Source organism: Trematomus bernacchii, unplaced genomic scaffold, assembly GCF_902827165.1.
Source record: "Trematomus bernacchii unplaced genomic scaffold, fTreBer1.1, whole genome shotgun sequence".
NCBI classification, from domain to species: domain Eukaryota; kingdom Metazoa; phylum Chordata; class Actinopteri; order Perciformes; family Nototheniidae; genus Trematomus; species Trematomus bernacchii.
Genome location: NW_022987533.1, coordinates 90,001 through 113,161, shown reverse-complemented (window position 1 = coordinate 113,161; position 23,161 = coordinate 90,001). Strand labels below are relative to the sequence as shown.

Sequence of the window (23,161 nt, the reverse complement as noted above, 5' to 3'; positions counted from 1 at the left end):
CCTGTGTTCTGAATAACTGCTCACTGCTTTATATTCTGAACACACATTATAGATACAGTATTGATTGATTGCTTGATTGATTGATTGATTGATTGATTGGATGTTATAATCTCTCATGCTGTGTATCGCCTGTTAGTTTCAGTCTGTGCTAACGTTCATGTTTTTAAAATGAGTTTCCTTTTTGTAGAACTCCTGATTCCTTTATTTTGAAGGGCAGTTCTACCGTTAGTCTTCATCACGTGTTCAGAGTTCATTGAACACGTGATGAAGAGTGGTTAAAGAAGAGTCTTCATCACGTGTTCAGAGTTCATTGAACACGTGATGAAGAGTGGTTAAAGAAGAGTCTTCATCACGTGTTCAGAGTTCATTGAACACGTGATGAAGAGTGGTTAAAGAGTCTTCATCACGTGTTCAGAGTACACACACCTTTAACTGAAGACCAAGAGCAATGCAGATAAGTACACGCTGTGAGTACTTGCTGAGTACTTATAATGAGAACTTGGTGTGTACTTATACTGAGTACTTGGTGTGTATTTGTACTGATTACTTGCAGTGGGTACTTGTACTGATTACTTGCAGTGTGTAATTGGTGAGTATGTGTACTCTGCACTTGCAGTGTGTACTTGGTGAGTATGTGTACTAAGTACTTGGTGAGTATGTGTACTAAGTACTTGGTGAGTACTTGTACTGAGTATGTGTACTGAGTACCTGGAGAGTAATTGGAGGCGTTGGCAGGTTAGAGTACTTTAATGAGGAAGTACACAGTGAGGTTATATTCAGTATATTCTATAATGCTGTTTATATAAGGAGCCAGTATACTCAGAGCTGCAGAATACATAAAGGAGCTGTCCATCACTTCAGAGACACGCCCACCTGTCTGTCAGCCAATAGGAGGAGGGGACTCAGGTCTGTCAGCCAATAGGAGGAGGGGACTCAGGTCTGTCAGCCAATAGGAGGAGGGGACTCAGGTCTGTCAGCCAATAGGAGGAGGGGACTCAGGTCTGTCAGCCAATAGGTGGAGACCTGACTCAGCTCTTTGAGGACAGACCTGACTCAGCTCTGTGAGGACTAAGATCTGAGGGTTTGATTGGAGAACCCAGGACCTGAGGAACCTTCGTTACTGAAACAGATAACAGGAGGTTCTCTGAAGTGTTGGACCTTTCCTTTAAACCTAATTATTGCTACAGGAGTTTAACTCTGTTCAGGTCCAGACCGCTGAAGAACCTCTGGGCTCAGAACATCAGAACATCAGTTCATCAGAACATCAGAACATCAGAACATCAGAACATCAGTTCATCAGAACATCAGAACATCAGTTCATCAGAACATCAGTTCATCAGAACATCAGAACATCAGTTCATCAGAACATCAGAACATCAGAACATCAGTTCATCAGAACATCAGTTCATCAGAACATCAGAACATCAGAACATCAGTTCATCAGAACATCAGAACATCAGTTCATCAGAACATCAGTTCATCAGAACATCAGAACATCAGAACATCAGTTCATCAGAACATCAGTTCATCAGAACATCAGAACATCAGAACATCAGTTCATCAGAACATCAGAACATCAGTTCATCAGAACATCAGTTCATCAGTTTATCAGAATATCAGAACATCAGAACATCAAAACATCAGTTCATCAGAACATCAGAACATCAGAACATCAGTTCATCAGAACATCAGTTCATCAGTTTATCAGAACATCAGAACATCAGAACATCAGAACATCAGTTCATCAGAACATCAGAACATTAGAACATCAGTTCATCAGAACATCAGAACATCAGTTTGGGACAGAAATGTCTTCTGGGTTTAGGTTGTCTTGGGTCTGTTGGGGTTCTGGTCCTGATGGTCTGTTAGAGTTCTGGTCCTGATGGACTGTTCGGGTGAAAAAGTCTCAGGTCCTTTGACACGTTTTCCAAGAACTCTGGAACCTTTCTGAAGCGTCCAGAATCAGGGAACCTTTGTAGGAACTGAAACGTCATAGAGAACCCAGGAACATCTGTATCACCTGGGAAATGTTTTCCGAATCTCTGTGCTCAGGAACCCAACAGAACCTCTTTACGTGCTTGGGAACTCTTCCAGAAACCAGTTTTCAGGAATCCAAGAACCTTTTTCAGAACCCAGGAACCCTTTTCAAGAAACCAAGTTAAGAACTTTTGACCTTTTTATGCAAACATTTTTTAAACTCAGGACCTTTCCAGGAACCTTTTAAGGAATGGCCAAAGTCTTCCGGAGACCTAAGAACAGTTTTTAGGTGCTCAGGAACCTTTGAGAGGAACCTTAGGAATTCAGGGCCTGTTTCAGGAGCTCTTTTCCAGGAACACAAGAACACTTTTAGGGATTCAAGAACTTTTCCCGGAACGTTTTAAGGAAATCAACAGCAACATGACATTCAGGTCCACCTAAGGAACAGGGTTTAGGTTCTGGCTCCTGGTCCACAGTTCTCTGGATTAAAGGATCCAGCTCTGGTTCTCCTTCTGGGTAAAACAAAGTCACAAGGGTCTGAACTGAGACCTGGATCCAGGCTGAAGGTTTAATGCTGTTTGATGTTCTTCCATGTGATCAGTGCCCTCAGGAACCCTCAGGAACCTCCAGGAACCCTCAGAAACCCCCAGGACCCCTCGGGAACCCCCGGGAACCCACAGGAACCCTCAGGACTTGTTGTTGTCGTCATACAGGTCCAGAGAGCTCTGGAGGTCCGGCAGCTCCATCTCACAGACCAGAGGAGACATGGAGGTCCTGGTGAAGAAGGACCCTCCGCCTGGAGACACAAACACAGACTGAACCACAGACACACTCTGCATATATATATAAATATACATTAAAGGTCTCCTGTTGTACTGTCTTTATGCGTATCACAGGTCTCAGAAATGAAGACATGTCTCTGAAGTGTCCTGCTCCTAACCCCAAACAGATCCTTGTAGCCCCCCCCCCCCCCCCCTCTCTTCCAGCTGTTACTAAGGATTTGTGGATTTGACACGTTACCAAATAAGGAGTGAGAGTGACGCATAGCCAAAACCGGAAGCTGCATACTCTTCCATTAGCAGAGTATGGCTACCATTAGCAGCTAACTTTTTTTCTCTGATTTTTACATAAAAATGGAATTATGGATTATAAATAATTTTTTCAAAGCGACAGACACATTATCAACCCATGGATCAACCGATTCAGCCTCGTTTTTTCTCGTTTAATACGTCTTTTGATCAGATTGACAGCTACGGTGAGACGATCTCCCGTAAAAGCTCCGTAAAGGTACGTGTTGTGATGTCTGTGTTTGCTTCCCCTGTCGCAAGTTCGGATCGCTCAGTGATGATACTATACCTATATAATCTGTGGAGTCTCAGCTTTAATCGGCTATATTGTATGTGCAGCTACGATAAGTAATAAGGGTATCTTTATCTTGAGTTCTGTGCCAAAGTCAGTTTGCATTTTTTCGCTCAGGGGTCATTTAGACGCTTCTTATGAGACTTGTGTTTTGTTTTGGTAAAAATAGTTCATATCTTCAGTTAGCTGAGATTCTTCCCGTTAATCTGGTGCTACACATTAATAGTTTCATAAATGTTAAGAAGCCCTGAGACACAGTCTCGAAAAAAAACGTTGGGCTTGCCCATAACGACGCCTCCCTGACTGAATAACCTGAAATGACGGAATTGACCAATCAGAATGAAGTATTGATCGTGTAATACAGGAGAACGTACTGGTGACAGCGATGGTGATGTCAGAGGGCCTCCGGGCTGAGGGGGGGGGGGCTGAGGGGCTCCAGGCTGATGGGGGGGGGGTCTCCTGGGGGGGGGGCGCGGCTGCTGGACGCCACAGGGAGCCGGTCCACATCCAGCTCCAGCCCGTCCACACAGGGGACGGCCGTCTGTGGGGGAGAGAGTATACATGAGGGGGGGAGGTTAGAGAGAGTATACATGGGGGGGAGGTTAGAGAGAGTATACATGGGGGGGGGAGGTTAGAGAGAGTATACATGGGGGGGAGATTAGAGAGAGTATACATGGGGGGGGGAGGTTAGAGAGAGTATACATGGGGGGAGAGAGGGGGAGAGAGAGTATACATGGGGGAGAGAGAGGAAGAGAGAGTATACATGGGGGAGAGAGGGGGAGAGAGTATACATGGGGGGAGAGAGAGGGGGAGAGAGAGTATACATGGGGGAGAGAGGGGAGAGAGAGTATACATGGGGGAGAGAGAGTATACATGGGGGAGAGAGAGGGAGAGAGAGTATACATGGGGAGAGAGAGGGAGAGAGTATACATGGGGGGAGAGAGAGAGTATACATGGGGGAGAGAGAGTATACATGGGGAGAGAGGAGGGCCGAGAGGGGGGGGGAGAGAGAGTATACATGGGGAGAGAGAGGGAGAGAGTATACATGGGGGAGAGAGAGTATACATGGGGAGAGAGAGTATACATGGGGAGAGAGAGGGAGAGAGTATACATGGGGGAGAGAGGGGGAGAGAGTATACATGGGGAGAGAGGGGGAGAGAGAGTATACATGGGGGAGAGAGGGAGAGAGAGTATACATGGGGAGAGAGAGGGAGAGAGTATACATGGGGAGAGAGAGTATACATGGGGGAGAGAGAGTATACATGGGGAGAGAGAGGAGAGAGTATACATGGGGGAGAGAGGGGGAGAGAGTATACATGGGGGAGAGAGGGGGAGAGAGTATACATGGGGGAGAGAGGGGGAGAGAGTATACATGGGGGAGAGAGAGTATACATGGGGGAGAGAGAGGGAGAGAGAGTATACATGGGGAGAGAGAGGGAGAGAGTATACATGGGGGAGAGAGAGTATACATGGGGGAGAGAGAGTATACATGGGAGAGAGAGAGAGTATACATGGGGGAGAGAGAGGGAGAGAGAGTATACATGGGGAGAGAGAGGGAGAGAGTATACATGGGGAGAGAGAGTATACATGGGGGAGAGAGAGTATACATGGGGAGAGAGAGGGAGAGAGTATACATGGGGGAGAGAGGGGGAGAGAGTATACATGGGGGAGAGAGGGGGAGAGAGAGTATACATGGGGGAGAGAGGGGGAGAGAGTATCCATGGGGGAGAGAGGGGGAGAGAGAGTATACATGGGGAGAGAGAGTATACATGGAGGAGAGAGAGTATACATGGGGGAGAGAGGGGGGGAGAGAGTATACATGAGAAACTCCCCCCTGAAACACCAACAGGTCACATGACTTCCCCTGAAACACCAACAGGTCACATGACTTCCCCTGAAACACCAACAGGTCACATGACTTCCCCTGAAACACCAACAGGTCACATGACTCCCCCCTGAAACACCAACAGGTCACATGACTCCCCCCTGAAACACCAACGGGTCACATGACTTCCCCTGAAACACCAACAGGTCACATGACTCCCCCCTGAAACACCAACAGGTCACATGACTCACCGCGATGCCCAGAGCCTTCAGGATGTTCAGCTTACACATGGGACAGGTGCAGTGCTCGTTCAGCCAGGGGTCCACACACACCTTGTGGAAGACATGTCTGCACACACACACACACACACACACACACACACACACACACACACACACACACACACACACACACACACACACACACACACACACACACACACACACACACACACCACACACACACACACACACACACACACACACACACACACACACACACACACACACACACACACCACACACACACACACACACACACACACACACACACACACACACACACACACACACACACACACACGTACGTTTATATCCATACAGCAGACGTCTATGTTCTGTTCCCATGGTTACAGATGAGGAGCTGCACAGAGAGTCTCTCTGCTCTGATTGGTCAGTGAGACGCCATCAAGAGAGTTTCTAGGATCAGGTAAACTTCACGTCTGCAGCGTCATGTGATCACATATCTATACACTTTACACACTGTATGTATACCTGAGTATATACTGTATGAACTTTATATATACTGTATGAACTTTATATATACTGTATGAACTTTATATATACTGTAGTATACCTGAGTATATACTGTATGAACTTTATATATACTGTAGTATACCTGAGTATATATTGTATGAACTTTATATATACTGTATGAACTTTATATATACTGTATGAACTTTATATATACTGTATATACTTTATATATACTGTATGTATACCTGAGTATATACTGTATGTACTTTATATATACTGTAGTATAGCTATACACAGTGTGACTCACTTGCAGGGCAGGATGCGGACCACGTCGTTCAGCTGGTACGCTTCAATACACACCGCACAGTGGTTAAAGTCTGGATCAGTCTCCTGCAGCAAACACACACACACACACACACACACACACACACAGAGACACACACACACACACACACACACACACACACACAGAGACACACCCACCCTCAGGTTGCAGTGACAGTACAGTGCGTGTGATCACTTCCTCTCCTCAGCTCCTCACCTTGTCTCCTCTCCTCACCGTCCTCGTGCTCAGCTTCCCAATCGCTTTCTTCGCTGCGTCTCCAAGACGACGCTGCGATACAGAGGACTGATGTTAGTAATATTACTGCAGGGTATATATACACAGAGTACTATTACTGCAGGGTATATATACACAGAGTACTATTACTGCAGGGTATATATACACAGAGTGAGTACTATTACTGCAGGCTATATATATACAGAGTGAGTACTATTACTGCAGGATATATATATACAGAGTACTATTACTGCAGAGTATATATACACAGAGTGAGTACTATTACTGCAGGGTATATATACACAGAGTGAGTACTATTACTGCAGGGTATATATATACAGAGTGAGTACTATTACTGCAGGGTATATATATACAGAGTACTATTACTGCAGGGTATATATACACAGAGTGAGTACTATTACTGCAGGGTATATATATACAGAGTGAGTACTATTACTGCAGGGTATATATATACAGAGTACTATTACTGCAGGGTATATATATACAGAGCAGTGTTGTAGTCAAGTCACCAATTCACGAGTCCAAGTCACTCTCGAGTCACCACTCTTCGAGTCCGAGTCCAAGTCCGAGTCACCAAGGGAGAGTCGTAGTCGAGTCCGAGTCCAAGTCCGAGTCACCCAAGGAGTGTCCGAGTCGAGTCCGAGTCCAAGTCCGAGTCACCAAGGGAGAGTCGTAGTCGAGTCCGAGTCCAAGTCCGAGTCACCCAAGGAATGTCCGAGTCGAGTCCGAGTCCGAGTCATCATTACCTGTGTTCGAGTCCGAGTCCAAGTCCGAGTCACCTAAGAAGAGTCCAAGTCAAGTCCGAGTCCCAAGTCTTCATGTATTAATCTTCGTGGATATATGTGTTGAAATGTAGCTGCTCCTCCACATTGGTTTTATCCTGTCATGTTATACCAGAGATGGAGTACTCGAGTCCTGGACTCGGACTCGAGTCGGACTCGAGTGCCGATTTTCGGGACTCGTGACTCGACTCGGACTCGCGCACTGATTGACGCGACTCGGACTTGGACTCGTGAATTCTCGCACACGATGACTTGGACTCGGACTCGGACTCGTGAATTACGGCGTACGCTGACTTGGACTCGGACTCGGACTCATGAATTTTTCCCCCCACGATGACTCGGACTCGACTTGTACATTGACGCTCCGACTTGGACTCGGACTCGGACTCGAGCAAGTTTTCTATGGAGTCTGATGTCCTCTATCCTGGCGTGTGCACCGGCTGCGAGGCGAGTTCACGTACTGGGCCCCGCTATTCCAGTCTAAAGATGTCTAGAGACACACCCCGCATCGTGCTGTATGCTTTCACACATTCTGCTTCCACATTGGAAAAGAGCAGCGCAAAATGCTCTATGTGGAAAGAATATCGAAGAGAAGGCTCCGTAACACATTACTCTAAACATCGAGTTCAGACATATAGGCTGTCTTGAACACTATCATCAGAGTAACGTGATCTAATCAATACATTGTAGTGCCGAGAGAAGGGAGACGGAGGCGGTGTATCAGAGTTGCAAATCTCTCTTTATTGGAGAGCAGAAATCGACGTGCTGTCGGGTTGCAGGAAAGAGGAGAAGAGAAAGTGAAAGGGACACACACTGTAGGTACCCCGGAGGTACCGTCAACATATATGTCCGGGCGGAAACAATACCCCCAACCTGTAGTTCCCGGATTGAATTATGTAACCCCAGTGTATGAATCAGTGATCACTACACAAGCCCCCCCAAGAATTCAACCATGGACACAATCCTCGGAAGCACCACAGAGGCCGAGGAGGGCGGGCCATGGAACGGGCCGTCGGAAGGGGGCCGCAGGAGAGGGTAGGGGCCCCAACGAAGGCGAGGGCATCCCCACCGGAGGGCGGGTGGCGGGCCGGAACGGGCCGTCGTCAGGGGGCCGCAGAAAGCAGGGTCGCTGTGTCGAGACCAGGGGACGGGCGTGAAAAACCCGGTGGTCCCCAGCAGGGAGGAGCGCTGCCCGGCCGCAGGCGAAGGCACAGCGGCGGCGGGCACGAAGTCCTCGGGAGGAAGGAGCCGTGTCCCCGGGAGGAAGGAGCCGTGGACAGGGGAGAAGCCAGACGGGGCGCCGTCGAGGCGAACCGTGAGCCGCGGTTAGAGGTGAGGCCAGGCAGGGTCCCGAAGCGCGCCACCCACGGGCCGACGAAGGCATGGGCGACGTCCGGAACCGCCGAGGCGAGGGAAGAGGCGAGACGGGGTCCAGAAGCGCGCCACTGTGTGACGTCCGAAGCCGCCGTCGAGGTGGTGAAACAGCGAGAGGGTCCACACGAGGCCGACCAGCCATGGTCGAACCTCCTCTCCGGCACCAGAAAAAGCTCAAAAGGTCGTCCTGTCCACGAACAAAAACAGGTGGGCGAAATAGCGAGAGGATCCACGCGAGGCCGACCAGACATGATCGAACCCCCTCTCCGGCACCACAAAAAAATTAAAAATAAATTAAAAAAAACAGTCGGTTGTCGATAGCCGCCGGTAGCTGCAAGGCGTTAGCTGATGCTAGCAGTCGTCGCTAGCCGTTCTCGGCGGCCGTCAGTCGCTGGCCGGACATGCAGCCGCACGTCCCGAACCAACCCGGCACGGTCGCGTACCGGCCCCATGGAAGGCTTGCCGTCCCCCAGAGCCGAAAAGCCGTGAAAATGGCGAGCGTCGTCCGCGTCCATTCCGTGGGGCGCACCGAGCCTCAGTCCGTGCGCACGTGGCAGCAACGGAGGTCCCCAAAAATCTCCGGCATTTCGAGAAAAGCAGAGTCTGCTATTTGCCGTGTTCGGTCCAGTCCCGGACCCTTCGCGAGACTTATGTCAGGGTCACCACTGTAGTGCCGAGAGAAGGGAGACGGAGGCGGTGTATCAGAGTTGCAAATCTCTCTTTATTGGAGAGCAGAAATCGACGTGCTGTCGGGTTGCAGGAAAGAGGAGAAGAGAAAGTGAAAGGGACACACACTGTAGGTACCCCGGAGGTACCGTCAACATATATGTCCGGGCGGAAACAATACCCCCAACCTGTAGTTCCCGGATTGAATTATGTAACCCCAGTGTATGAATCAGTGATCACTACACCATAAAGATTCAGCCGATAACATGAAAGCACACGGCTACTTAACATGCAGAATGACGTCATTTTGCATGCTAAGTAGCCATGTGCTTTCTGGGGCTAAATCTTTATCAGTAAACCGATTTAACCGGTAAAAGTTCCTTCAAAATAAGAGTCCCGATCTTATTACTTTCAAAATAAAAGTGCAAAACGAAAACTTTACCATAGGAAAATATTGGCATACAAATATAATCACTTCTCTAAAAGGTAACTCATTTTAAACATAGTTTATTTATATATAATAATAATAATAATATTAATATTAGTAATAAGCTTTATATTTGTATAGCACCTATTACAAGAATTGTAGCCAAACTCGCTTTACAGCAGTTCAATAGACAGATTAGTATAACATGACAGGATAAAAGCAATGTAGAGGAGCAGTTACATTTCAACACATATATCCACGAAGATTAATACATGAAGACTTGTGACTCGGACTTGACTTGGACTCTTCTTAGGTGACTCGGACTTGGACTCGGACTCGAACACAGGTAATGATGACTCGGACTCGACTCGGACACTCCTTGGGTGACTCGGACTTGGACTCGGACTCGAACACAGGTAATGATGACTCGGACTCGGACTCGACTCGGACACTCCTTGGGTGACTCGGACTTGGACTCGGACTCGACTACGACTCTCCCTTGGTGACTCGGACTTGGACTCGGACTCGAAGAGTGGTGACTCGAGAGTGACTTGGACTCGTGAATTGGTGACTTGACTACAACACTGTGTTATACTAATCTGTCTATTGAACTGCTGTGAAGCCAGTTTGGCTACAATTCTTGTAATTGGTGCTATACAAATATAAAGCTTATTACTAATATAAATATTATTATTATTATATATAAATAAACTATGTTTAAAATGAGTTACCTTTTAGAGAAGTGATTATATTTGTATGCCAATATTTTCCTATGGTAAAGTTTTCATTTTGCACTTTTATTTTGATAGTAATAAGATCGGGACTCTTATTTTGAAGGAACTTTTACCGGTTAAATCGGTTTACTGATAAAGATTTAGCCCCAGAAAGCACATGGCTACTTAGCATGCAAAATGACTCATTCTGCATGCTAAGTAGCCATGTGTTTTCGTGTTATCGGCTGAATCTTTATTTATTGATTAGATCACGTTACTCTGATGATAGTGTTCAAGACAGCCTATATGTCTGAACTCGATCCTTAGAGTAATGTGTTACGGAGCCTTCTCTTCAATATTGTTTCCACATAGAGCATTTTGCGCTGCTCTTTTCCAATGTGGAAGCAGAATGTGTGAAAGCATACAGCACGATGCGGAGTGTGTCTCTAGACATCTTTAGACTGGAATAGCGGGGCCCAGTACGTGAACTCGCCTCGCAGCCGGTGCACACGCCAGGATAGATCAGACTCCATAGAAAACTTGCTCGAGTCCAAGTCCGAGTCCAAGTCGGAGCGTCAATGTACAAGTCGAGTCCGAGTCATCGTGGGGGGAAAAATTCACGAGTCCGAGTCCGAGTCCAAGTCAGCGTACGCGATAATTCACGAGTCCGAGTCCGAGTCCAAGTCATCGTGCGCGAGAATTCAGGAGTCCGAGTCCGAATCCAAGTCATCGTACGCGATAATTCACGAGTCCGAGTCAGAGTCCAAGCATCGTACGCGATAATTCACGAGTCCGAGTCAGAGTCCAAGCATCGTACGCGATAATTCACGAGTCCGAGTCCAAGTCATCGTGCGCGAGAATTCAGGAGTCCAAGTCCGAGTCGCGTCAATCAGTGCGCGAGTCCGAGTCGAGTCACGAGTACACGAGGACTCGAGTACTCCATCTCTGATACAGAGTGAGTACTATTACTGCAGGGTATATATATATACAGAGTACTATTACTGCAGGGTATATATACACAGAGTACTATTACTGCAGGGTATATATATACAGAGTACTATTACTGCAGGGTATATATATACAGAGTACTATTACTGCAGGGTATATATACACAGAGTACTATTACTGCAGGGTATATATACACAGAGTACTATTACTGCAGGGTATATATACACAGAGTACTATTACTGCAGGGTATATATATATACAGAGTACTATTACTGCAGGGTATATATATATACAGAGTGCTATTACTGCAGGGTACATATACACAGAGTACTATTACTGCAGGGTATATATATATATACAGAGTACTATTACTGCAGGGTATATATATATACAGAGTACTATTACTGCAGGGTATATATATATACAGAGTGCTATTACTGCAGGGTATATATACACAGAGTACTATTACTGCAGGGTATATATATATACAGAGTGAGTACTATTACTGCAGGGTATATATATACAGAGTACTATTACTGCAGGGTATATATATACAGAGTACTATTACTGCAGGGTATATATACACAGAGTACTATTACTGCAGGGTATATATACACAGAGTACTATTACTGCAGGGTATATATACACAGAGTACTATTACTGCAGGGTATATATATACAGAGTGAGTACTATTACTGCAGGGTATATATACACAGAGTGAGTACTATTACTGCAGGGTATATATATACACAGAGTACTATTACTGCAGGGTATATATATAGGACTGTAAACATCATACTGAGCCCTCATCTGAGCCTAATAACATGTTAGCTCTGTGTTAGCCTGTTAGCTCTGTGTTAGCCTGTTAGCATGTTATGATAACATGCTAACAAACTTAACACAGAGCTAACAGAGAGATAACAGTTATCTCTCGGTTAGCTCTGTGTTAAGTTTGTTAGCATGTTAGCTCTGTGTTAGCTGTGTGTAAGCTCTGTGTGTTAGCTATGTTTTAGCTATGTGTTAGCTATGTTAGCTGTGTGTTAGCTCTGTTAGCTGTGTGTTAGCTGTGTGTTAGCTCTGTGCTAGCTCCGTGTTAGCTCTGTTAGCTGTGTGTTAGCTCTGTTAGCTCTGTGTTAGCTGTGTGTACGCTCTGTGTGTTAGCTATGTTTTAGCTATGTGTTAGCTATGTTAGCTGTGTGTTAGCTCTATTAGCTGTGTGTTAGCTCTGTTAGCTCTGTGTTAGCTGTGTGTAAGCTCTGTGTGTTAGCTCTGTTACCTATGTGTTAGCTCTGTTAGCTGTGTGTTAGCTCTGTGTTAGCTGTGTGTAAGCTCTGTGTGTTAGCTATGTTTTAGCTATGTGTTAGCTCTGTTAGCTGTGTGTTAGCTCTGTGTTAGCTGTGTGTAAGCTCTGTGTGTTAGATATGTTTTAGCTATGTGTTAGCTCCGTGTTAGCTCTGTTAGCTGTGTGTTAGCTGTGTGTAAGCTCTGTGTGTTAGATATGTTTTAGCTATGTGTTAGTTCCGTGTTAGCTCTGTTAGCTGTGTGTTAGCTATGTTAGCTGTGTGTTAGTTGTGTGTTAGCTCTGTGTTAGCTCTGTGCTAGCCTCACCTGGCTGCGGTCCCGTGCGCTGGTGTAGCGTATCTTCTGGATGAAGTAGAAGATGAGCCAGGCAGAGGATATGATCATCAGCACGATGAAGGAGATGGAGACGAACACCAGAGAGCCTCTGTTGATGTTCTTAGTCGGACCGCGCTGACCCACGAACACCGAGACCAGAACCGTGAGGTTCCTCTCCAGGTGGGCCTGGAGCTCCTTCCCGTAGCCCTCTGTGATCATCACTGCCACCGTGTCCCCGGTACCTGAAAATAAATAAAGAACCAGGATCAGGACCAGAACCAGGACCAACGCATCATGATGCAACTCAATGGATCCTTGCTCCAACAGCAGCTAACAGCTAATAGCTAACAGCTAACAGCAAATAGCTAACAGCTAATAGCTAACAGCTAATCGCTAACGGCTAACAGCTAACGGCTAACTAGCAGTTTAATGTCTGAGTGTAGCTAACAGGAGGACCGATGGAACTGATGACAGAGACCTGATCCACATCATCTGACCAATAGGAGCCCAGACCTGATCCACATCATCTAACCAATAGGAACCCAGACCTGGGGTGTTTATCAATGTCGAGTAAAGCTGCTTCAGAGCCACTATTTCAAGCATACTAGGTCATCGAGTGCCGCCGAAGGACTGTTCCAATCTCCAGCATACTTGGAATTCTATCGAGCCCGGCGTACTTCGTAGCGACACATTTTAAGGCTGCACATGTGTAGACTCCGCGGTCTTAAAATCCCCACAATGCTTTGCGCACGGACCAATTTCCCCAAATCTGTGGTGGAAAATGTAAGGCGGGGCCTCTCATATGACGCACACCTGCACACTTGTTAGCCTGTTCCACTCTTTGTTTTCCGAATGCCATGAAGTATTCTTGCCTCGCTTCTGAAGCAAGATGCTCGGCAGACATGTGCTACCAAGCAAGCGTACTCGACATTGAGAAACACCCCTGATCTACATCATCTGACCCCATTCTCCAGCCCCATGCCTTTGCAAACTACAGTTCCCATGGTGCATCAGGCCCCACTATGGATGAAGACAAAAACATGTTTTTCTTATTTCAATAAAGAAGACTTTCCTGTTTTATATAATTATATTACACACACACACACCACACACACACACACACACACACACACACACACACACACACACACACACACACACACACACACACACACACACACACACACACACACACACACACACACACACACACACACACACACACACACACACACACACACACACACAGACACAGACACACACACACACACACACACACACTGACACACACACACTGACACTGACACTGACACACACACACACACACACACACATACTGACACACACACACACACACACTGACACACACACACACACACACACACACACACACACACACCACACACATACACACACACACACAGTGTGAGGTCACAGTGACCTCATAAATGAATGACTCGTTCCATCTATATTTAGAGCTGACATTGATCCTCAACGTGTGTGTGTGTGTGTGTGTGTGTGTGTGTGTGTGTGTGTGTGTGTACCTTCGTGGCCCATCTTCACGGTGTCGTCAGTAGAGTTGTTGTAGATGAGTACAGCTGTAGCGTTGTATGCAGCTGCCTTCAGGATCTTCTCCCTGAAGGTGCAGTTCCCTCTCTGCAGCAGCGCCACCCAGTGGACGCTGCGGGGGGGCGGCAGGAAGCGGGTCGCCGGGTCGCAGCCCTGCCGGTCCACCACTGAGGACACACACACACACACACACACACACACACACACACACACACACACACACACACACACACACACACACACACACACACACACACACACACACACACACACACACACACACACACACACACACACACACACACACACACACACACACACACTTTATCATATAAACTATTTCATATTACTGCATATAATACTGTATATATATAACAGTCTATATATATATACACTGTATATGTATATATATTCGTATATATCAACAGTTTATATATATATAAAAAAGCAAGTATAATGATTAAAAAAATTATTAAAAAGGTATAATAATTTAATAATGTAAATAAACGTGAGCTATTGATGTTATTATTGTTGTTAATATTCTTGTTGTTGTTGTTATTATTTTGTCTACCTCTGTGTACGGGGGACGGGGACAGCACCACCCCCCAGAGGCCTGTACTACGAAGCCGGATTTTCGCTTAGCCGGCTAACTTCAGGGAAAACTCGGGCTTTCCGGTCCTACGACGCTGGTTCTCTTTTTAACGGGCTAGATCTCCATGGTAACTTATGCTGAGCGGCTAGAGGAGGTTAGGTTGCAGGCTAAGAGATCAACTCAGTGAAAGCACCGCCTGCTGACCAATCAGAGCTCCGTGTGCGGAGTTTAAAGCTATCAAGTCATATTACAGGATAGAGGAAATACAGAAAAACTGCCGTTGCAGGAAAGACGGCCAGCAAAAATCCCCGACTGTGTGAACGTGAACATTAATAGAATATCCCCTCCCATCTTCAGAGCAATCTGACTATTATAACATTAGCGTTAAGAAAGCTTACTTAAATATCTGCCACAACATAAGTAACCGGATCAGAGTAACATTAAGTACAGTCCGCGGCACTGTGAGTGCAGACGTCGACGTGTCCCATTATCATTCATATCATATCACATCATAATGTATCATATATTTCCTTATCTGAGTCAGCTTCTTGAGCCGTATCTGGCTGTGCAACACTCACAGTGTCACATACTGTATGCAGAAGTATTATTTTAAGCAACACATTAAGTTGACGAAACACTCGAGTCAAATGTAATTAAAGTCAGATCGTGTCTTGGACGGGGCAGTGATATCATAAACCTGTTAATGTATGCATTCAAACACTTTTTCTGTTACCAGCTGTATTCACCTTGCAGGTGCTGCTATGTGGCTTTTATCCTGGATAAAGTGTTTAAGTCATGGATGTTTAAAGTTTAACTTCTTCATATTTGACTAATATTAAAGTTCACTTTTGATTCAGGAAGTATGTCGCGCTGCGCTGTCAGTACGCTTGTCCATGTTTGTGATTGGTCGAATGCTCCAAATACCACCCCTTTCATGTGAACGCGCACCTAACTAGATAGGACACGGCTGGCTTTAGTTAACGAGTTGATAACCAGCATCGTAGGACAGTTTAGCGAGAGCGCGTATGTTTTGGATTAGGCCAACCGGCTAACTCAAACATATCCAGGTTAGGTTGAACCAGCTTCAAGTTTTATTTATATTTATTTTATAAATAAATACTTTCTCAACCTCAACGAGAGCAAGACTGAGGTCATCTTTTTTGGACCCCAACCTCCAGCCTCTCCGGTTGATATTCTGGGCTCTCTCAAAAAAAACATCCTCCCCTCGGTCATGAACCTTGGAGTGACCTTCACTAGCACTTTTAAATTCGACAAGCAGGTCAGCACCGTAGTCAAATCCTGCTTTTTTTAAATAAGACTATTGGCCAATAGTATTTATTTTTTAATGACTTAGAAAGGGTTATTAACGCCTTTGTTACCTCAAGACTGGACTATTGCAACGCACTGTATGTGGGTATGGACCAGGCCTCAATTAAACGCCTGCAGCTAGTCCAAAACGCAGCTGCACGTTTGCTGACTGGCCACAAAAAGCGTGACCACATCACCCCAATTCTGGCCTCACTGCACTGGCTTCCAGTTCGGTTCAGAATTGATTTTAAAATCCTTTTATTTGTTTTTAAAGCACTAAATAGGCTGGCTCCGGCCTATATAGCTGAACTCCTCCAGCGCTACACCCCAGCCAGAGCTTTAAGGTCTGCTGACCAGCTGCTGCTGGTAGTGCCCAAGACCAGGCTTAAAACCCGAGGGCACCGAGCCTTCGCAGCAGCTGGCCCTAGGCTCTGGAACACTCTGCCCCTCCATGTGAGGTCGGCCGTCAGACCCTAGGGGTTTTTAAATCTACACTAAAAACACACTTCTTCTCTCTGGCCTTCTAGTTAGAGCGGAGCACGACTCCTGACTTTTCCTTGTGTTTTATTTTTATTTTTTATATATATCTGTTGTAATTTATTGTCTTTTATTGTGATTGTAGTAATGTGTTTTTATTACATGTACAGCACTTTGGCTCGACCAAAAATCGCTTTTAAATGTGCTTTATAAATAAAACTTGAGCTTCGTAGTAAACGGTCCTACGACGCTGGTTATCAAGTGGATCGCTCAAGCCAGCCGTGTCCTATCTAGTTAGGTGCGCGTTCACATGAAAGGGGGGGTATTTGGAGCATTCGACCAATCTCAAACATGGACAAGCGTACTGACAGCGCAGCGTCATACTTCCTGAATGAAAAGTGAACTTTAATATTAGTCAAATATGAAGAAGTTAAACTTTAAACATCCATGACTTAAACACTTTATCCAGGATCAAAGCCACATAGCTGCACCTGCAAGGTGAATACAGCTGGTAAAAGAAAATGTGTTTGAATGCGTACATTAACAGGTTTATGATATCACTGCCCCGTCCAAGACACGAGTGGATCTGACTTTAATTACATTTGACTCAAGTGTTTCGTCAACTTAATGTGTTGCTTAAAATAATACTTCTGCATACAGTATGTGACACTGTGAGTGTTGCACGGCCAGATACGGCTCAGCTGACTCAGATAAGGAAATATATGATACATTATGATGTGATATGATATGAATGATAATGGGACACATCGACGTCTGCACTCACAGTGCCGCGGACTGTACGTAATGTTACTCTGATCCGGTTACTTATGTCGTGGCAGATATTTAAGTAAGCTTTCTTAACGCTAATATTATAATAGTCAGATTGCTCTGAAGATAGGAGGGGATATTCTATTCATTTTCACGTTCACACAGTCAGTTGATTTTTGCCGGCCGTCTTTCCTGCAACGGCAGTTTTTCTGTATTTCCTCTATCCTGTAATATGACTTGATCGCTTTAAAGGGCCCATGTCATGCTTTTCCGGTTATTACCCGTCCCCTTGTGTGTTATGAAGGTTTTTATGCATGTAAACGGTGTGCAGAGTCAAAACCCTCAAAGTACACCCTGTAGCGAGTAAAACTCTAACACAGAAAATACCTCCCCAAAACGCCTCGTTGGAGATACGTCACTGCCCATTTGAGTCTTCCATTTCGTTCCGGGTACCGCATGACATCATGCGGTACCCGGAACTAAATGGACCAATCCGGAAGAGCTATGGCCACACCCAGCGGCGCTGGCCGCACCCTCTGCCAGCCTAACATTTACTGTTGGAAGCTCTGGTTCAGTTCACAATCGATCCAGTCATGCCAATGCCAAGGACCTGTTTCCTGAAATGTGAGGAGAAATCTGAGCTGTTTGTCCTACCGACGGAAGAACCACGATGAAGTCAGTGGTTGAAATTTCTTTTTAACACTGTTCCTTCAGAGGTTCGAAGACAGTTACTGTGTGCACGGCATTTCACAGACGAAAGCTTCCAAAACATTGCCCAGTTTGAGGCCGGATATGCACAGCATTTGAAACTGAAGGACGATGCTATTCCTAGTTTGTTTGGACCGTTTGGAGCAGGGGAAGATTCGGGTACACAACCTGTAAGTTTGCATTGTTATTTGTGTATTTATCAAGTCATCAACAAGACTGTTTAAATGTGTAAACTGTGTCGGACTGCTAAGCCATTGACACAGTGCTAACTGTACTAACTAAGTTGCTAGCGTTTCCATATATCAAATCTAATATCAGCAGATGGCCTTGCATATATGTATCTCATAGCAGGAGAATTTGCCGTACGGTCAGTCGCGAAACGTAATTACATTATAGCTGGCGTAGCGTGTATGCTACCGAGCTAACCAACGGAGCTAGACATGGGTTTGTTCGGGAAAACATTTTTCTTATGCCAGCTACAATGAACGTAGCAGACTACCCGTATAAGATTGCAATTGTAAACACGTCCTTGCTAGCCTAATATGAATCACTAGCTTTTGTTCATAGTGGTTTTATTACACTAAACAAGCCCAGCTTACTGGGCTAACGACGTTGCTAGCGTTTAAATATGTCAACTACAATGTCAGCAGATGGCCTTACATGTTTGTCATGGCAGGAGAATGTCTGCAGTCACACACGGAATACTCATACAGTATACTCCGGGTGATTTACCGTACATTGTGACAGTACATGTACATACTGCATGAGGCTAGCTATACATGCTAGCGCAAAACAATGTATTCATGCCAGTTACAATGAATGACCGAACGTAGCAGACTACCCGTATAAGATTGCAATTATAAACACGTTATTGCTAGCCTAATATGAACCACTAGCTTTTGTTCATAGTAGTTTTATTACACTCCATTATAGTTGCCGTTCCTCCGAGCTAACGTTCATATCGTGTTTGCTACCAAGGTAAACAAGAAAGCTAGGTTAGCATATTAGCTGGCAAGCTTACGGTGTTGATTAGATAGATGGATTAGATAGATCCACACTCCTACCACAACTACTACTAACGAATCTAAAACAACTAAGTTTCTCTAATATTTTGTGATTTGCATTTGATTTCGTCCAGCCAGATCCTGCCGGAAAATACATGACGGGGACGGGACTACCACACTGATGCATCGTCCTAAAAAGCCCCGGCTGCAATAGGCAAGATGCCGACAACGGGGAGGAATGGATGGTACACCGTGTATATATGTATATTTATGTTCATTTTGTACATTTCTAAAAATAAAGTTTGATGAAATACTTAGTAGGCCTATCCTTTCTTTCCTAAATTATTTGCTCCTATAACATATCATTCATATATAGCAAACCATGATTTGATTTCTCATCAAACAGTAGTAGTTTATTACAGGTAAAAATAACTTACTCTTCTATAACAACAGTTGTAGGCAGAGGTGGGACCAAGTCATTGTTTTGCAAGTCCGAGTCAAGTCTCAAGTCTTTGCGCTCAAGTCCGAGTCAAGTCTCAAGTCAGGATGGGAAAGTTCAAGTCAAGTCCAAGTCCTAAACTTTGACAAAACGAGTCTTAAACAAGTCATTATGTGCTTTTCAACAAATGTAATGACATCGATCAACAGAATAATACTTAATAATCAAACTGCTCTTTATTAGTCACATTAATAATTTAATAATCCATTTTCTCTCTGCTGGTAAAGTAACGTGTTTGTCTTCTATTGTAAGAGGGATCAGTAAGGTAAGGCTACCGTGACGGTTTGATTCAGAAGGAGTTTAATGTATAAGATCCCTGATGTTGAGGTGACCAGAATGTTTATTTCCACTGTGTACAGCATGTTATAAGGGACCCACAATCTATCTTTATGCAAGGGATAATGTGCTGCGAGGCGGTCTCTATGGGGAAAAGAACACCTGAATCTAGATCCCTCTGCAGGTGGTACTTTCACTATATTTTGATGCTAATACTTTTATACTTTTACTTGTAACATTTTGAATGCAGGATCTTTTATTGTAACCGAGTATTCCTACACTCAGGTACTTTTACTCAAGTACAAGATCTGAACTTCTCCCACCTCTGGCAATAAATCCTGAGTGGTTACCAAAAAAAAACCCTGCTCTGAAGGTTATTTTCATTTTACAAATCCTGCACTCAGCTTTGCTTTCTCCAATATCATTGAAATGCAGCCAGATGCTGCTTCTTTTTTCGGTTTTCGCAAATTTCTTGACTTTTTCCGACGCTCTTGCATTTAAATCCGGCTCCCCGTCTCCCCGTGGCTCTGTAGCTGGCCTGTACCACTACACGTGCTGTCTTTGGAGCGTCTGCCCCCCACCCTTCTTTCACATAATGGTATGATCCTAGTGTGTCCTCACATATGATTGGCCGCATGGTGGCTCAGCAAAATAAAGTCCCGCCCCTGCCTGCATGGATTCTCAGCAAGAGTTGCAGCGGCTGAAGATTCTGCTCTCCTAACGGCAGCTCGCGATCGGCGTGTTGGAGACCCCTGAATTAAATTATCAAGTCACCTCAAGTCAGAAGGCTCAAGTCCAAGTCAAGTCCCGAGTCATTGGTGTTCAAGTCCAAGTCGAGTCGCAAGTCTTTTGTGATGTTGTCAAGTCGAGTCCAAAGTCATCAAATTGGTAACTCGAGTCTGACTCGAGTCCAAGTCATGTGACTCGAGTCCACACCTCTGGTTGTAGGTACAGTTCGGTTAGTTACCGTATAAAATATATACGGCTGTACCGACGCCATTATAAGACTGTTGTTCCGAGAGCGAGCCGAAAAAAGCACTGTTAGACATGGGCGGAGCCTCTCTGGTGGTTGACTAATCAGAACAGAGTGGCCGAGCTGACCAATCGGAGCACACTAGGCTCACAGGGAGGGGGGGGGCAAGAGCTCCAACGAGCCATTTAGTGGAGAGAGTGAATACTGCTGAATACACATACTTTACATTTATATGCGAAACCAATGTGAGTTTGGAAAATTGCACAGTATAAATCTATTTTAGTATACCTCAACAATGGAATTATGATCAGTGGAAATGGCCATGACATGGGCCCTTTAAACTCCGCACACGGAGCTCTGATTGGTCAGCAGGCGGTGCTTTCACTGAGTTGATCTCTTAGCCTGGAACCTAGCCTCCTCCCGAGGAGGTTAGCCGCTCAGCATAAGTTACCATGGAGATCTAGCCCGCTAAAAAGAGAACCAGCGTCGTAGGACCGGAAAGCCAGAGTTTTCCCTGAAGTCAGCCGGCTAAGCGAAAATCCGGCTTTGTAGTACAGGCCTCAGGTGTTATTATTGTTGTTGTTGTTATTGTTGTTGTTATTGTTGTTGTTATTATTGTTACCTCCGTGTACGGGGGACGGGGACAGCACCACCCCCCTGGTGTCCACTTTGGGAGAGTTCTGTCCATACGTCCCGTCCTCGCTGCTCATCGTCTGGACAGCATGTCCTCGTCCGTCCAGCACCGAGGCGTTCACTACCGCTCCAACAAGTTCTTCTAAGACGAGGGTCCTGTCCCCGCGTCCTGAGGACACCTGGGGGACGGACAGCACCAGCACCAGGACCAGGGGGACGCGGATCCACGGCCAGGACATCATGCTGTCCTCTCACTGTTACATACTGAGACAGAGACTCTGCTTCAGAGAGGACACCAACCAGCTCCTGTAATCACCTGTATATGTCCTCTATATGTCCTCTATATGTCCTCTTAATGTCTCTAATTATCTCTTAATGTCTCTATATGTCTCTATATAACTCTATATGTCCTCTTACTGTCTCTATATGTCTCTGTATGTCCTTGTAATGTCTCTCTAGGTCTCTAATTATCTCTAAATACCTCTACCTGTCCTCGTAATGTCTCTATATGTCCTCTCAATGTCTTTTTATGTCCTCTTAATGTCTCTATATGTCCTCTTAATGTATTTTGATGTCCTCTTAATGTCTATATGTGTCCTCTTAATGTCTCTATATGTCCTCTTAATGTCTCTATATGTCCTCTTAATGTCTTTTGATGTCCTCTTAATGTCTATATGTGTCCTCTTAATGTCTCTATATGTCCTCTTAATGTCTTTTTATGTCCTCTTAATGTCTCTATATGTCCTCTTAATGTCTTTTTATGTCCTCTTAATGTCTCTATATGTCCTTTTACTGTCTCTATATGTCTTCTTAATGTCTATATATGTCCTCTTAATGTCTTTTTATGTCTCTATATGTCCGCTTAATGTCTCTATATGTCCTCTTACTGTCTCTATATGTCCTCTTACTGTCTCTATACGTCTCTAAATATCCCCACATATCTCTATATCTCTATATGTGTCCTCTATATGTCTGTATATGTCCTCTATATGTCTGTATATGTCCTCTATATGTCTGTATATGTCCTCTGTCTGTCCTCTCCAGATGTTGTGATGGATTTTGGCCCCGGATGATGCGTTCAGGGACACACAGTGTTGTCAGTGTTTCCATCACCCAGGCCACAGCTGTCTGTCTGTCTGTCTCTCTGTGTGTCTCTCTCTCCCTGTCTGTGCGCTCCCTGTCTGTCTGTCTCCAGCTGCAGGACACGGTGTCTCCCCTCAGAGGACACAGACCCCCCGGTGCTTTGTCTTACCGTGTGTCGCGTTCAGGCTCCGGGCTGCGGACCCGCCGCTCCTCCGCCGCTGTCCCTGGTCTCTCCGGGTGGTCTGTGT

The 23,161-nt window shown here is 45.4% G+C and overlaps 1 protein-coding gene across 1 annotated transcript in view; it reads right to left on the bottom strand.

Annotated features, from left to right (window-relative positions):
* Positions 1 to 1,697: 1,697 nt before the first annotated feature.
* The window catches only part of rnf130 (ring finger protein 130), a 21,603-nt gene continuing 139 nt past the window's right edge, over positions 1,698 to 23,161 (bottom strand). The window contains 10 exon segments of the mRNA XM_034122508.1: positions 1,698 to 2,773; positions 3,711 to 3,754; positions 3,756 to 3,877; positions 5,413 to 5,509; positions 6,224 to 6,306; positions 6,458 to 6,529; positions 13,015 to 13,265; positions 14,568 to 14,759; positions 21,820 to 22,094; positions 23,083 to 23,161. The exon segment at positions 23,083 to 23,161 is cut by the window's right edge and continues 139 nt beyond it. Coding sequence (XP_033978399.1) covers positions 2,664 to 2,773; positions 3,711 to 3,754; positions 3,756 to 3,877; positions 5,413 to 5,509; positions 6,224 to 6,306; positions 6,458 to 6,529; positions 13,015 to 13,265; positions 14,568 to 14,759; positions 21,820 to 22,072 — 1,224 coding nt within the window. The 5' untranslated portion in view covers positions 22,073 to 22,094; positions 23,083 to 23,161 and the 3' untranslated portion in view covers positions 1,698 to 2,663.